Source organism: Barbus barbus (assembly GCF_936440315.1).
Source record: "Barbus barbus genome assembly, chromosome: 45".
NCBI lineage: Eukaryota > Metazoa > Chordata > Actinopteri > Cypriniformes > Cyprinidae > Barbus > Barbus barbus.
Genome location: NC_136723.1, coordinates 22,462,822 through 22,475,319, shown reverse-complemented (window position 1 = coordinate 22,475,319; position 12,498 = coordinate 22,462,822). Strand labels below are relative to the sequence as shown.

General features: G+C 37.3%; 1 protein-coding gene across 2 annotated transcripts in view; it reads left to right on the top strand.

Annotated features, from left to right (window-relative positions):
- The window catches only part of LOC306864151 (3',5'-cyclic-AMP phosphodiesterase 4D-like), a 70,328-nt gene that overhangs the window by 21,734 nt on the left and 36,096 nt on the right, over window positions 1–12,498 (top strand). Inside the window, exon 1 of one of the 2 annotated variants that reach the window (XM_079407896.1) lies at window positions 418–566. The exons of the other annotated variant lie outside the window; for it this stretch is intronic. Within the exon in view, the coding sequence (XP_079264022.1) occupies window positions 472–566 (95 nt within the window). The 5' untranslated portion in view covers window positions 418–471. Of the gene's footprint in view, window positions 1–417; window positions 567–12,498 lie in introns of those variants that run through there. 2 annotated transcript variants of the gene reach the window in all.

The window sequence follows — 12,498 nt, the reverse complement described above, 5'->3', positions numbered from 1 at the left end:
TCGTTTGGATTCATTTTACAATCCCTTTTTGAGCTTTTTGGATCTTGTAAGTTTTGTTTCCTGCCCTTTAAATGGACCTGGACTTTTAAGTGCATTAAAAATACCTTAATTTGCATTTCAAAGATTAACCAAGGTCTTACGGTTTGGAATGAGTATATGATGACAGAACTGTTATTTTTTTAGGCGAACTGTCCCTTTAAAGAAGCGGTGGGTCAACAGATGCAGGGTTTCTGGTGGGTGTATGAGAAACTAGCGCAGTACTTTGAGGGAAAGCTGGGGTTAGTGTAGCCCTCGCTTGGACTCAGTGTCCCTAAGTGCTAATCAGATTACCCAGAGGGGCGGAGCTAGGGTTAACAGAGGCCACATGCAGATGTCTGTCACTCAGTGCGAAAGGGGAGGAGTTTGTACAACCCAGACAGTCCAGGAAACACTTGACATCACAAGACGAGGCTCTAGCTCAGACGCAGCCCCATGGACTTGCTGAAGGACCATATGGGCGACTTCATCGCCCCCAGCGAAGCCGTAAGCAGAGGCATGAAACGAAAGCGCCTGCTTAAGTCCTACAGGTAGCGTACGCGCTCAGAAACGCTCATGACTTGCATACTGGAGGTGGCTTCATCTTCTGCCTGACAGAGTGAGATAAGCTGATTCTGGTTTGCTCAAGTGTGTTTTTCTGTGGTAAGCTGGCAGAAGTTGGGGGTGGTTTGCTGTGACGTTTGTAGTTTGCAGTGGCAGGTCAAGTTAAAGAAGACTTGCTCTGTATCTTTCTCAAATTCTGGACATTGCTTACAGTATTGGACTGGACTACTAGACACACAGTAATTTCCTCATCTTGGTAATGAAATGTTATATACTACAGTGCACATGTAAATAAAGTAAAAGATTGTTTGCATGAATATTAGTTACATAAATGTGCCTGTTTCTATTTTATTTTAAAAAGTAGATGATGTGTAAAAGAGTTGTTCATAATTATTTTTATTAGAATAATTCAATATCTAATTTTAAATATGTAGCCTAATAATTGCAGTTCCCTTTCAGTCGGTCGCTCCGAGTCATGTCGGTGACCGACGAATTGGGATCCCAATTCCCAATCCCAAAGTAAAAACTGTACAAATGTGAAATATTATTATAATTTAAAAGAACTGATTCCTATTTGAATATATAAAATGTATTTTATTCATGTGATCTAAACTTAATTTTCAGCATCATTACTGCAGTCTTCAGTGTCACATGATCCTTCAGAAATCATTCTAATATACTGATTTGCTGCTCAAGAAATATTTATTATTGTCAATGTTGAAAACAGAAATTGAAATCTTTTCTAAAATTATAAATTCATTTTTGATCAATTTAATGCATCAATGCTGAATAAAAGTGTTATTTCTATAAAAAATTTTAGTGACTGCAAGATTTAGAAAAATAGTGTGCATTCCGGTGACATTTAAGAGTTGTTTGAATGTCAGACAGTACATTTTGTGCTATTATTTCATACATTTTTTTTGCATTCACTACCACAGCAGATCAGTTTAGGATGTGGAAAATAGGTTGTTTGCAAACACGGGATTTTGATGACGCGCGAAATGCATCTGGAGGGCAGGAAGTAATTTTTTCTCCATAGGAATCAGTTGCAGAAACTCAAGATGCCTGTGTTTTGCGTTGTTTATGAATGCTCAGATCGGTCAAATGGAGAAAACAGATTTAACGTATACGAAAATGTGTTGTTCATTCAAGAAATTCAAGAAATTGACTGAAAAACGCAGGAAAAAGTGGCTTGTAAACCTGCGTCTGCGGTCGGGAGGAGTCGATTAGATAATGCTCGTGTGTGCAAATTGTTAATATAAGTTATAATAATATATTAACATATATAAATAGATACAAGGTGACCCAGTCCGAATTCACTCAGTGCTAAACACCACACGTAGACATGATGTAAATAAGATTATTTGCAGTTCAGAGAGCTTCACTGATAAGGAACCGTGAGATTGCGATAAACGGCATTAGTGATTACATGGAATCGCTATTTGCTCGTTTTCTAGGCTATAATCAAATCAGAATTTAAATAAAAGCTGTTTTACGTGCTGCTAACAGGACCCACGGCCAAAAATCACTCCTGTTTATAACATAAGGATCACGTAACATTGTGTTTTTCTGTTTATACCTTTCTATTGTTATAGCATCTAAACCAGTACAGTACGCACTTCTACGGAGAGCTCATCTGTTCTCTTTTTTCAGTCACTCCTGACACTTTGCTGCATACAGGGTTTGTGTACGTTATCCTAGCAGCACGTAAAGCAAAACTTATTCAAATTACTGAATTGTTTACAGCCTAGACAGCGAGTAAATAGCGCTTCTATATAATCACTAAATCGCTAAAAGATTTTTTGCAATCTCACAATGTTCCGTTGTAATGAATGAAGCTCTCTGAACTGCGAATACTAAATAAATTTACATCGTGTCTACGTGTGCCGTTTAGCATTGAGTGACTTCTGACTGTCTCACGCTGAATGCTTGAGGTGGCAGCCTTGGATTATCTATTTATATCTGTATTAATATCTTAATATTATATCTTATATTAACAATTTGCACACACAAGCATTATCCAATCGACTCCTCCCGACCGCAGACGCAGGTTTACAAGCGACTTTTCCCTGCGTTTTTCAGTCAATTTCTTGAATTTCCCCCCTTATGAACAACACATTTTCGTACACGATAAAATCTCCTTGTGTTTTCGCCATTTCACCGATTTGAGCATTCATAAACAACGCAAAACACAGGCATCTTGAGTTTCTGCAACTGATTCCTATGGAGAAAAAATTACTTCCTGCCCTCCAGATGCATTTCGCGCCACAGCAATGACGTCATGTGCAAACGACCTATTGTGCGATATTCATTTTGAAAGAGGAAACTGGTTTTGGCCCAGTACGTTGATAAATTGCCCTGATGCATTTTTTTATTTTAAAGTTTCCTTTTCAAGAAAACCTCAAGTGTTACACCAAAGAAGTTAGTGTTGCTTTGCACTTAAAACGCCTCACATTTAACAAAGGCTACTTCTCATGCTTTTGCTACATAGCAAGTTCTCATAAATATGGAAAATATGTCAGTTTATGGGATAAATAGCAGCTCAGTGTGTGTTTTAATGTTTTTTACTGTGCTTTTATTATTTTTACTATTATTATAGCACGTTTTGTCAAAAGATTCCCACCACTAATGAAACTGTTTTCCACCAGAGGGCCTCCTTCCGTTTTTCTGCAGCTCGTCATTTGTTCAGTTTTTCTGGTGCTCTGCAGCATACATGCTTTCTCCTACATTGTTAGTCTGAGTAAATGCATGCATGTGCTTCTGTTTGGAATGAGTTGGATGTATATGTTTAAAATGATTGCGGCATGATCAGAAAAGCGTAATGCCATTAGTGTATGTGCAGCATGTGTGAATATCATTTTGCATGTACTTCATCCACCTTTTTGCATGAATTGATCGTTTTTTTATGTGAAAATGTAGCACAATGACGTGTTGCGTGGCCTGTCTGTCCTTGATGCATATCAAAAAGGCTCAAGCCACAAGACAGCCCACATGCCACTTACTGCTCAACTGACGTGTCGTCAGAATGTCATGAGACGTTGCTAATACTGTGCACACAATTTTCCATCTGCTATCAGAGCACAATGAGTTTGGTTATTCTAAAAACAGCTAAGCAGGGTTTTTGTATGTGTGCACCGTAACACAACTACTGGATTCCAGGAAATGTAATATTGTTATAGTTGCACTGATATTAAACAGCATTGCAAAAATGATCAGGAGGCAGTGAATGGATAGATTTGATCAAGAATTTGGCTTTTTATGATTGTATCAGTCATGCAGGCAACATTATCATATACTGAATTTACATTTAATTTGACTGACTGTCTATATGTATCTAAATGGGCAGTTGTGGCCTAATGGATAGAGAGTCGGACTTGTAACCCGAAGGTCGTGGATTCGAGTCTCAGGTCCGGCAGGGATTGTAGGTGAGGGAGTGAATAACCAACACACTCTCCACCCTCAATACCACGACTGAGGTGAGACCCTTGAGCAAGGCACCGAACCCCCAACTGCTCCCCGGGCGCTGCAGCATTGGCTGCCCACTGCTCCGGGTGTATGTTCACTACTGTGTGTGCACTAGGATGGGTTAAATACAGAGCACAAATTCTGAGTATGGGTCACCATACTTGGCCACACACCACTTCTCTTTCCCTAAATTTAGTTTTTTTTCTTCTTTCACTCAATATGTGTTTTCTTCGATGAAGATGGCAGGAATCATTCATTGAAAATTTCTGCGTATTTGGTGAAGTTTACAATGTAATCGGAGTGTGTTTATTGTAAAGTTTGGCCATTACAGATGATGTAACATCCAAGATGTAGATGAGTTTGTTTATAGGAACAGATTTGGAGAAATGTAGCATTCCATCACTTGCTCACTAATGGATCCTCTGCAGTGAATGGGCGCCATTAGAAAGAGAGTCAAAACAGCAGATAAAAACATCACAATAATCCACAAGTGATCCACACCACACCAGTCCATCAATTCACGTCTTGTGAAGTGAAAAGCTGCAAGTTTACAAGAAACACATTCATCATTAAGAAGTTTTTAACTTTAAACTGTTGCTTGTGGCCAAAGTCACATATCTGCTCTACAAATTACTTTAATTAGAGCGCCTGTCTGCTGGGAATCCAAGTAGCCTGAAATGACGGATGGATGTTGGGCCGCATGTTTAAAGTCAGGATGTTTAAAGTGAATGTGTGTTTATGGTTGAAGAGTTGAGAAGTGGATGTCGCAGCCTAAATCCTCTGATGTTGCGTGCTACTTCATGGATCAGTAAGTCTTTTTATTAGATCAGATACGGTCTGCTGGGCAGTATCACTCACACACACTCGCATGTAAGGAAATTCAATTGCATTCCCATATCTAAGAGGAAGAGCATCTCGAGTTCAATGTGGAGGAAGTGTGCAGTAAAGCACATCATGCAGAACACACACACACACATTCTTAAAAATAAAGGCTGCAAAGAGAAATTATGTAGTTGGATGGTGGAATGTGGGCGTTACATCCCAAATATGAATGTTATGTATTCCTTAATGGCTAAATTTGACTTGGTTAAAAATATCATGCATATTAAGAATTGGAACCTATATTAAGAAAAGAATTAGAGTGTGGTTGAACCACAACAGCTGTGTGGAGTCCATTGAAGCTTTCAGAAACACCTCTGTATCTCCTGACTCCTGTCAAGACTGTCATTCACACTCCAGCTCTTCCCCTCCTCTATCGCTTTCCCATGGATAGGCTCGTTCTCTCACATTTTTATTTTAATTTTTTTATGCTGTGTCTTCTCTCCTCTCACATGGGCCAGCCACATAAAACACCTTAGCAACCACCCAGAACACCCTTGCATCATGGGAATTTTCTTCAGATTCTCAGATGTTTCTCCTAAAATTCGAGAAATCAGGGCAGAGCTGAAGAGTTTGATGAGAAATGTTTGAGTTCATAGTGAGATCTCTGCCTCTTTAAATGGATGAAAAATGTTTATTTTAACTTTTCTGATTGAAATATCTGACTTTTGATTAGTGTTATTTTAGTGTTTGTTTATATACTATTATAGTTTTTTGATATTTTAAGTTAACTTTTATTTTTGTATTTTCTTTTTTTTCATTTGAATTTTACTATTCATTTTAGGCATTTTATGTGCTTATATAATTTTTATTAGTCTTTAATATTTCTATTTTTAGTTTTCATATTAAAAGATTAGTTTTATTAGTATTTATTAGTGGTCGGCAGATATTTGTCATTTTTCAAATATCGGCATCAGCCGATAAGTTTTTCTGTTTGGCCGATGTGTTGGAGGCAGGAGTTTTATTTTGACGGTGCTGAGAACGGCTGTGAGATCTTGTGAAGTGTGCATTTGTATCCTGCATGATCACGTGTTCTCTGGGTGACGGTCGGTCCGTGCGAATTGAATACGGACAAAGGGTAGAGTTCAGCTTCACTGGAGACGCTCGATCGACAAACTTAAAACTTGTGATTTCAAACTGCGCTGCGCTTTATCCATTTGCCCACTGCCATATTTATGTAATTTTCACTGTGTGCTGTGTGTAAAATGAGTGTTAGCTTGGCTTTATTTGAAAAAACATGATTCCCAATGCACACAAACTTCCCAGAATACTGAGTGCCTTGTTGGTTACAGTGTTTACTTCCTTTTTAATCATATTTTTATTAAATATTTAGTTATTTGTGGAAAATACTTATAAAGTATTAGTATAAGTAAGTATAAGTTATAAAGTATAAGTATGTTTATTTTACACATTTATTACACATTTATTCTTTAATCCATTTTCAAATGATTTAAAATTTCTTAAATATCAATTAAAAAATTATATCAGCTTTATATCGGCCACCCTTCTTTCCAAGATATCGGCATCGGCAGTAAAAAAAAAAACAATATCGGTCGACCACTAGTATTTATTAATATTTTTAATTTGTTTTTGTGTTTTATATATTTTGTGTTTTTATATTTTCAGTATTTTAGTTGAATAAATTTTAGTCACAACATTTCTGAGTTTCACCTATTTTTTTATCTAATATTTATATTTTATTTTATTTCTGATTCATTTAAATTACCAAAAAGTATTTTAAAAAAATTTAGTAAACAATAACAACACTGTTTTTTATATTTTGGTAAATTAGAGCATAATTTGAAACATCTGAGAAGCAGGAGGCTTAATTAAAAGTCTCAGTTTACTCCCCATACATCTTAATGCCGTCTTGGAGAATAAAATGAGATGCTAAAGAGATCTCGTTGGTGGTTTTTCTTTCCCGTGGGTCATGTTGTTCTTGTCTTGTCATGGTTAGCGTGTGTGTGTGTCCTGAAGTGGGCTCTGACGCCGTCACCAGCTGCATTTCCACCCCCTCCACTCCCTAAAGCCGTCCGCTCTGGTTTCCCTCGCTGAGATACGGCACAAACACACACGCAGGACCCTGAGGGTTTACCCCCCCAACACACACATAAACACACATACTCCCACTGCTAGGCCACTGCAACCCAGGGAAAAGAAAGTAGAGGAGGAGAGCAGGACTAGAAACGTGATATTGACTCTGGCTTACTTACCCTGCAGACACAGAGAGACAGAGACTCTCACTGCAGCCGCATAGTTTGAGCACAGAGCTGGATTATCTCAGAGAGCATGTCCATCACGGAGCAGGACGAACTCTGACAAGGTCTAGAGAAAACCGAGGGGCGACAGCACACGTTTGGCCATGAGTATCGTTATGAAACCGCGCTCACGTTCCGCCAGCTCTATAAGGAACACGGAGGGAATCTGGTAAAGTTTTACTCATGGCATGCGTCATACGATCGAAACCTGCTTACAGTGTAATGTGAAAAGTATAATCTCATAGTTTGATATCTGCCACAGATTTAATATTTATATATAATTATATTTTGGTATGCATATGGATATTGAAAGCTGATTTTTAAATTGTATATTTTTGGCTGATTTTAAAGCTGATTTTTAATTTTTCAAGTTAACATGTTTTGTGTATTATATGACAGAAAAGAAAGATTTGTGCGCTATATAATAATAATAATAATAATTAATTAATAATAATTAATTAATAATATTTGATATCAAATTTCATGATATATATATATATATATATAATTGATTTTTTTAATCTTTTTAAATAATTTCTATATGTATCTCTCTCTATATCTATACACACCCACACACACACATACAGTATATATATATATATATATATATATACACAGTGCCCTCCAAAAGTATTGGAACAGTGAAGACAAAATCGCTCTGTTGGCTGTGGAGTCAAGACATTTGCAAATATGATTAAAAGATGAATATGAGACAAAACTACAGAATGTCACATTTTATTATTAGCCGTTTCAACACATACATGTTTTAGCAAATAAAAAGAACAGCACTTTTAGAGTTCATCCCACTCATTGATGTGAGCATAAGTATTGGGACAGTTGAACATAAGGCAGATATAAAAGATTAAAAGCTATTATTTAGTTGCAGATCCCTTGCGCACAATCACAGAAGTGAGTCTGTGACCCATAGACATCACCAGACTCTTGGTCTCTCCTTTGAAATACTGTTCCCAGCCTTTAATGCAGCCAATTACAATTGTTGCTTGTTTTGGGGAGTTTCTGCCTTTATTCTCCTCTTCAGCTGGTGAAATTCATGTTCAATCAGATTTAAATCTGGAGATTGACTTGGGCAATCTAAGACTTTCCATTTCTTTGCCCTTATAAATTCCTTGACTGAACTGGCAGGGTGTTTTGAGTCATTGTCCTGATGCAATATGAAGCACTTCCCAATGAATCTGGTGGCATTTCCTTGAATATTGGTAGGCAAGATGGTTTTGTACCCTTCCAAATTCATTCTGCTACTGTCATCATACATTAAGTCATCAGTAAAGTTGAGCGGGCCTGTTCCAGAGGCAGCCATGCATGCCCATGCCATGACACCCCCTCCACCATGTTTTACAGATGAGGCTGTATGCTTGGGATCATTGCAGTTCCCTTTTTCTCTCCACATTTTTTCTTTCGCATCACTTAGATAAAGGTTTATCTTTGTCTCATTGGTCCATAAACACAGTTCCAAAACTCTTCTGGCTCACCTTTGTGCTTTTTTGCAAAATCTAATCTTGCCTTTCTATTTTTGGTGCTGGTCAGAGGTTTGCATCTTGCTGTGTAGCATCTGTAATTCTGTGTCAAAGTCTCCTGAGGACAGTAGATTGTCAGAGCATCACCACAGCTTTCTGGAAGTTGTTGGTGATTTTACAGACACGTCTTTTAGGATTCATTTTCACAGCTTTTATGATTTGTCTGTCATCAACTACTGTTGTTTTCTCAGCCCTTTGTTTTTGCTAGAGCTCTAACTGACTTCCTCTTTTCTTTTAGCATCCAAATAGCTTGCTTTTCTCTAAAAGTCAGCTCCCTCGTCTTCATCCTGGTTTGTGTGCGTCATCATCGAATGCAAGATTCAGAATACAGAAGTAACGTATATAACTGATACGACACATTCCCTGCTTTTAATATCTGAAGAATTAATGCAACAGGACACAGCTGATCACATAGAAAGACCTGTGAGGCAACTGCTCCAATACTTATGCTCACATCAGATAGAGGGATGAAACTCTAAAAGTGCTGAACTTCTTAGCTGGTAAAACATCTATGTGTTCAATCACCCAATAATAAAATGTGACATTCTGTAGTTTTGACTCATATTAAGTTTTTAATAATATTTGTAAATGTCTTGACTCCACAGCCAACAGAGCAATTTTGTCTTTACTGTTCCAATATAATCACCGCTACATCATTGCTATGTTTCTATAAAATAGTTAAATATTTAGTCAACCTGAAACCATTCTGAGTAAAACAGGATATTTCACAAGAAATAACGTAGAACGGGACCCATTTTATCTAACCAGAATTGACTGGATTGTAAAAAGTGGGCGGCACATAACAGAAATAGAGTCAGGTGGTTGAAGATGATGTTGAAAAACAAAGGTTTGGTGACGTCAGACCAAAAGGAAAGTTGTTTAGCCTGAGCAAGTCAAAGGTTTAGTTTTTATATGGAATAACTTGCACTAATGAATCGTTCATAATAATATCTGGAACAAGAAAGTAAATAGTCAATTTGGTTGAGTACAGAAATGAATTTCTGTAATTCTAGATGACCACTGCTAGTTCTTGTGTATGTGAGCGAGTCTAGTGTGTTTGTTGTTGGCTGACATAACTGTGGCATTAGTGCGGTGTAAAAATATCTTTGCCCATAGAAAGACGTGGCTCTTTTCTCAGCGCTGTCCTTCGGCCTTTCATAATCCCATTAGTCGAGAGCTTGAGTCAAATTTCAAATGTGCCATTAGAGACCGTTCACAACACAAAAGGCCACAATAGCTTGCGCATTCCACCGCCGAAATAAACATCTCAACAGTTATTATCCCACATTAATGATGCATACTTCCAGCTGCTCTATAAAAAGCACAATGTTTCACGTTGTGTTTGGTGACTTCTCTACTATGAGCATATTAAAGAGCAGATGCCCCAGCATGCTCCAGTGCACGGCTCACACCGTTAGTCTGCTCTGACCTGGAAACGTGCAGCAGGCCGCATTGCACACGCTCACAAAGGCACAAGTGCATCCTGTCGCCTCATGGCACGTCACCAAAACGACTTCTGTCCCCCTTGTGCGCCTGCGTTTGTCTCTCTGGACCCGTCTCCTGCCTGCGATCTATCCGGGGACGACCTTTGCCAAAATAGGCAAAGGAATCTCTCTTTCTCTCTTGCTGTGCGTTTTCGGCACGTTTTATAAATAAACTCATTGTCGTCTACGTGCCTGCAGTTGACGGTCAGGCCAATTAGAGAGGGCCCTCTAGGAACCCCGGGCCCCTGTCGTGCGTCAGCCTCTCAGAGTCGGAGCCAGATACCTGCCAGCGCACCCTTAACTTAGCCGACCCACCGTGCCTTAAAAGGAAAGAGGTGCTCTTTGATGTAGGCCGCGTGTGACGTTAAGCCTTCGGCATGACGTCTGGTGAAGCAGATCGGATGTGTCAGGCCGGCCTGCTGGATGAAGGATTACTCAAGAGTGTGTGCTGCTGCTGCTGTATGTGTGAGACGCGTCTTGAAGGGTTATTCTTTCTTTATTATGTTTAAAAGGATAGATCAGCGCAAATTGAAAATTGTCATAATTTTTACAGCATTATTCAGAAAATAAGCACCTGACTATAAGTTGCACTGGGTCAAAAACGCTTTGTTGAGAAAGAGAGGAATAAAAATTGCATTCAGTTATTTTATTGCTTATATAGTATTATAGTTTTATTAATGTTTAATTTTAGTTTAACATTTAGTAATTTTAACGTCATTCATTTCGTCATTTAGTTTTTTTTATATTTCTATTTAACTTTATTTTTACTTCAGTTTTAGTTTTAGTTTTAGTAGTTTCAGTTTAGTATCTAAATTTAAGTCGCCAAAGCAATGTTTCTAATTTTCATTTATTATCTTTTCATCTAATAATATTTTTTTTAATTTCTGATTCATTTCAATTACTGAAAACTATTTTTAGTAAATTCAGTAATTTTGTTATGTTCTTTTTATTCATTTTTTAATATTACTATCAATTTATTTTTATTTCTGTTTTAGTTTTCATTTTTATTGATTTCCAGTAATTTTATTGCTTCAACTTGGCCAGGCAACATTTCCAATTTTCCTTTAGTTCTCATTTAGTATCTCATGTTTATTTTATTTCAGCTTTATTTATTAACAAAAATATTTTTTAATAAGCTTTAGTTTTGGTTAACCCTGGTTGCATTGGTACGTAAGTCACATTTTATTACATTCAGAAATAATATAAAAATAAATTGAAATAAATAAAATGAAACATTTAAAAATGATAAACATGTATTTTAGTTTCTCTGACTGTGCAAAACATCCTTTAATTTGAATGGTATTCAGAATAGGAATGAAAAATATATGTATAAAAATACATAAATTAAAGTGGCATTCATTATAAAGAGTGTTAATTATACGCAGCAAGCCTTTATTTAATGGGAATATGGTAAATATTGTATTCGCTTCTTTTTTTTCTTTCAATGAAAGTCAGTATTTTACAAAATACCTTCTTTTGTGTTCCACAAAAAAATCAAAATGTCATACAGGCGTTGAACGACATAAGCGTGAGTAAATGATAATAGGATTTTCATTTTGGGTGCACAATCCTTTTAAGAAAGTTGCAAAGTGATTCAGCTGTCTTTCGTTCATAAACATTTCCATAGATGGACACTTGCTTTTACATGCCTTTGCAATTTAAAGATGACTTGAAATCAAAATTCACTCGGTTTACTTAAAAACCGAGAATCTTTCCGGAATCTTTCATTAAAATAGAACTACTTTTCCACTGATGTATCCAAGTGCCTGAGGTTCGGAAAAATAACATTAGCCAATAATATCACAGCTTTACATTCTAATCAGATCTAAAAGATAAAATCAAGTTATTTCCTGCTGAACATTCAGTATCACTAGGAAAAACATCAAATTACTGAAATTAAATGTGTTGAGAATGACGCTTCAAGTAAATGCGCCAATCCATGCATGTTTGTGGTTAATGTGCCTAAGCAAATATTCATTTAATATCCTTTCCCGATCCACACAATAGTTTGAAATCACAGTGAGCTTTGACGTTTAGTGCACATTCCCATGGTGACCATCCAAGTTAAATAGCCTTCTTACTGGTTTGGTTGTATTCTCACAGCGTTGCAGGCTGGTTATTAGAGTAGGCAGCGAGGTAATGCGGTATACCCTCCAGCTCTCCTCTGGAGGACGTATCACAATACACTACTCTGACAGTATCGGCTAAGGCTCAGGTATCTTTACGCACCCGTGGGGTCTCGCACTTATGCTGAAGTGCATTAGGATGATAGCGTGCTAATGGAACTGATGTAATACT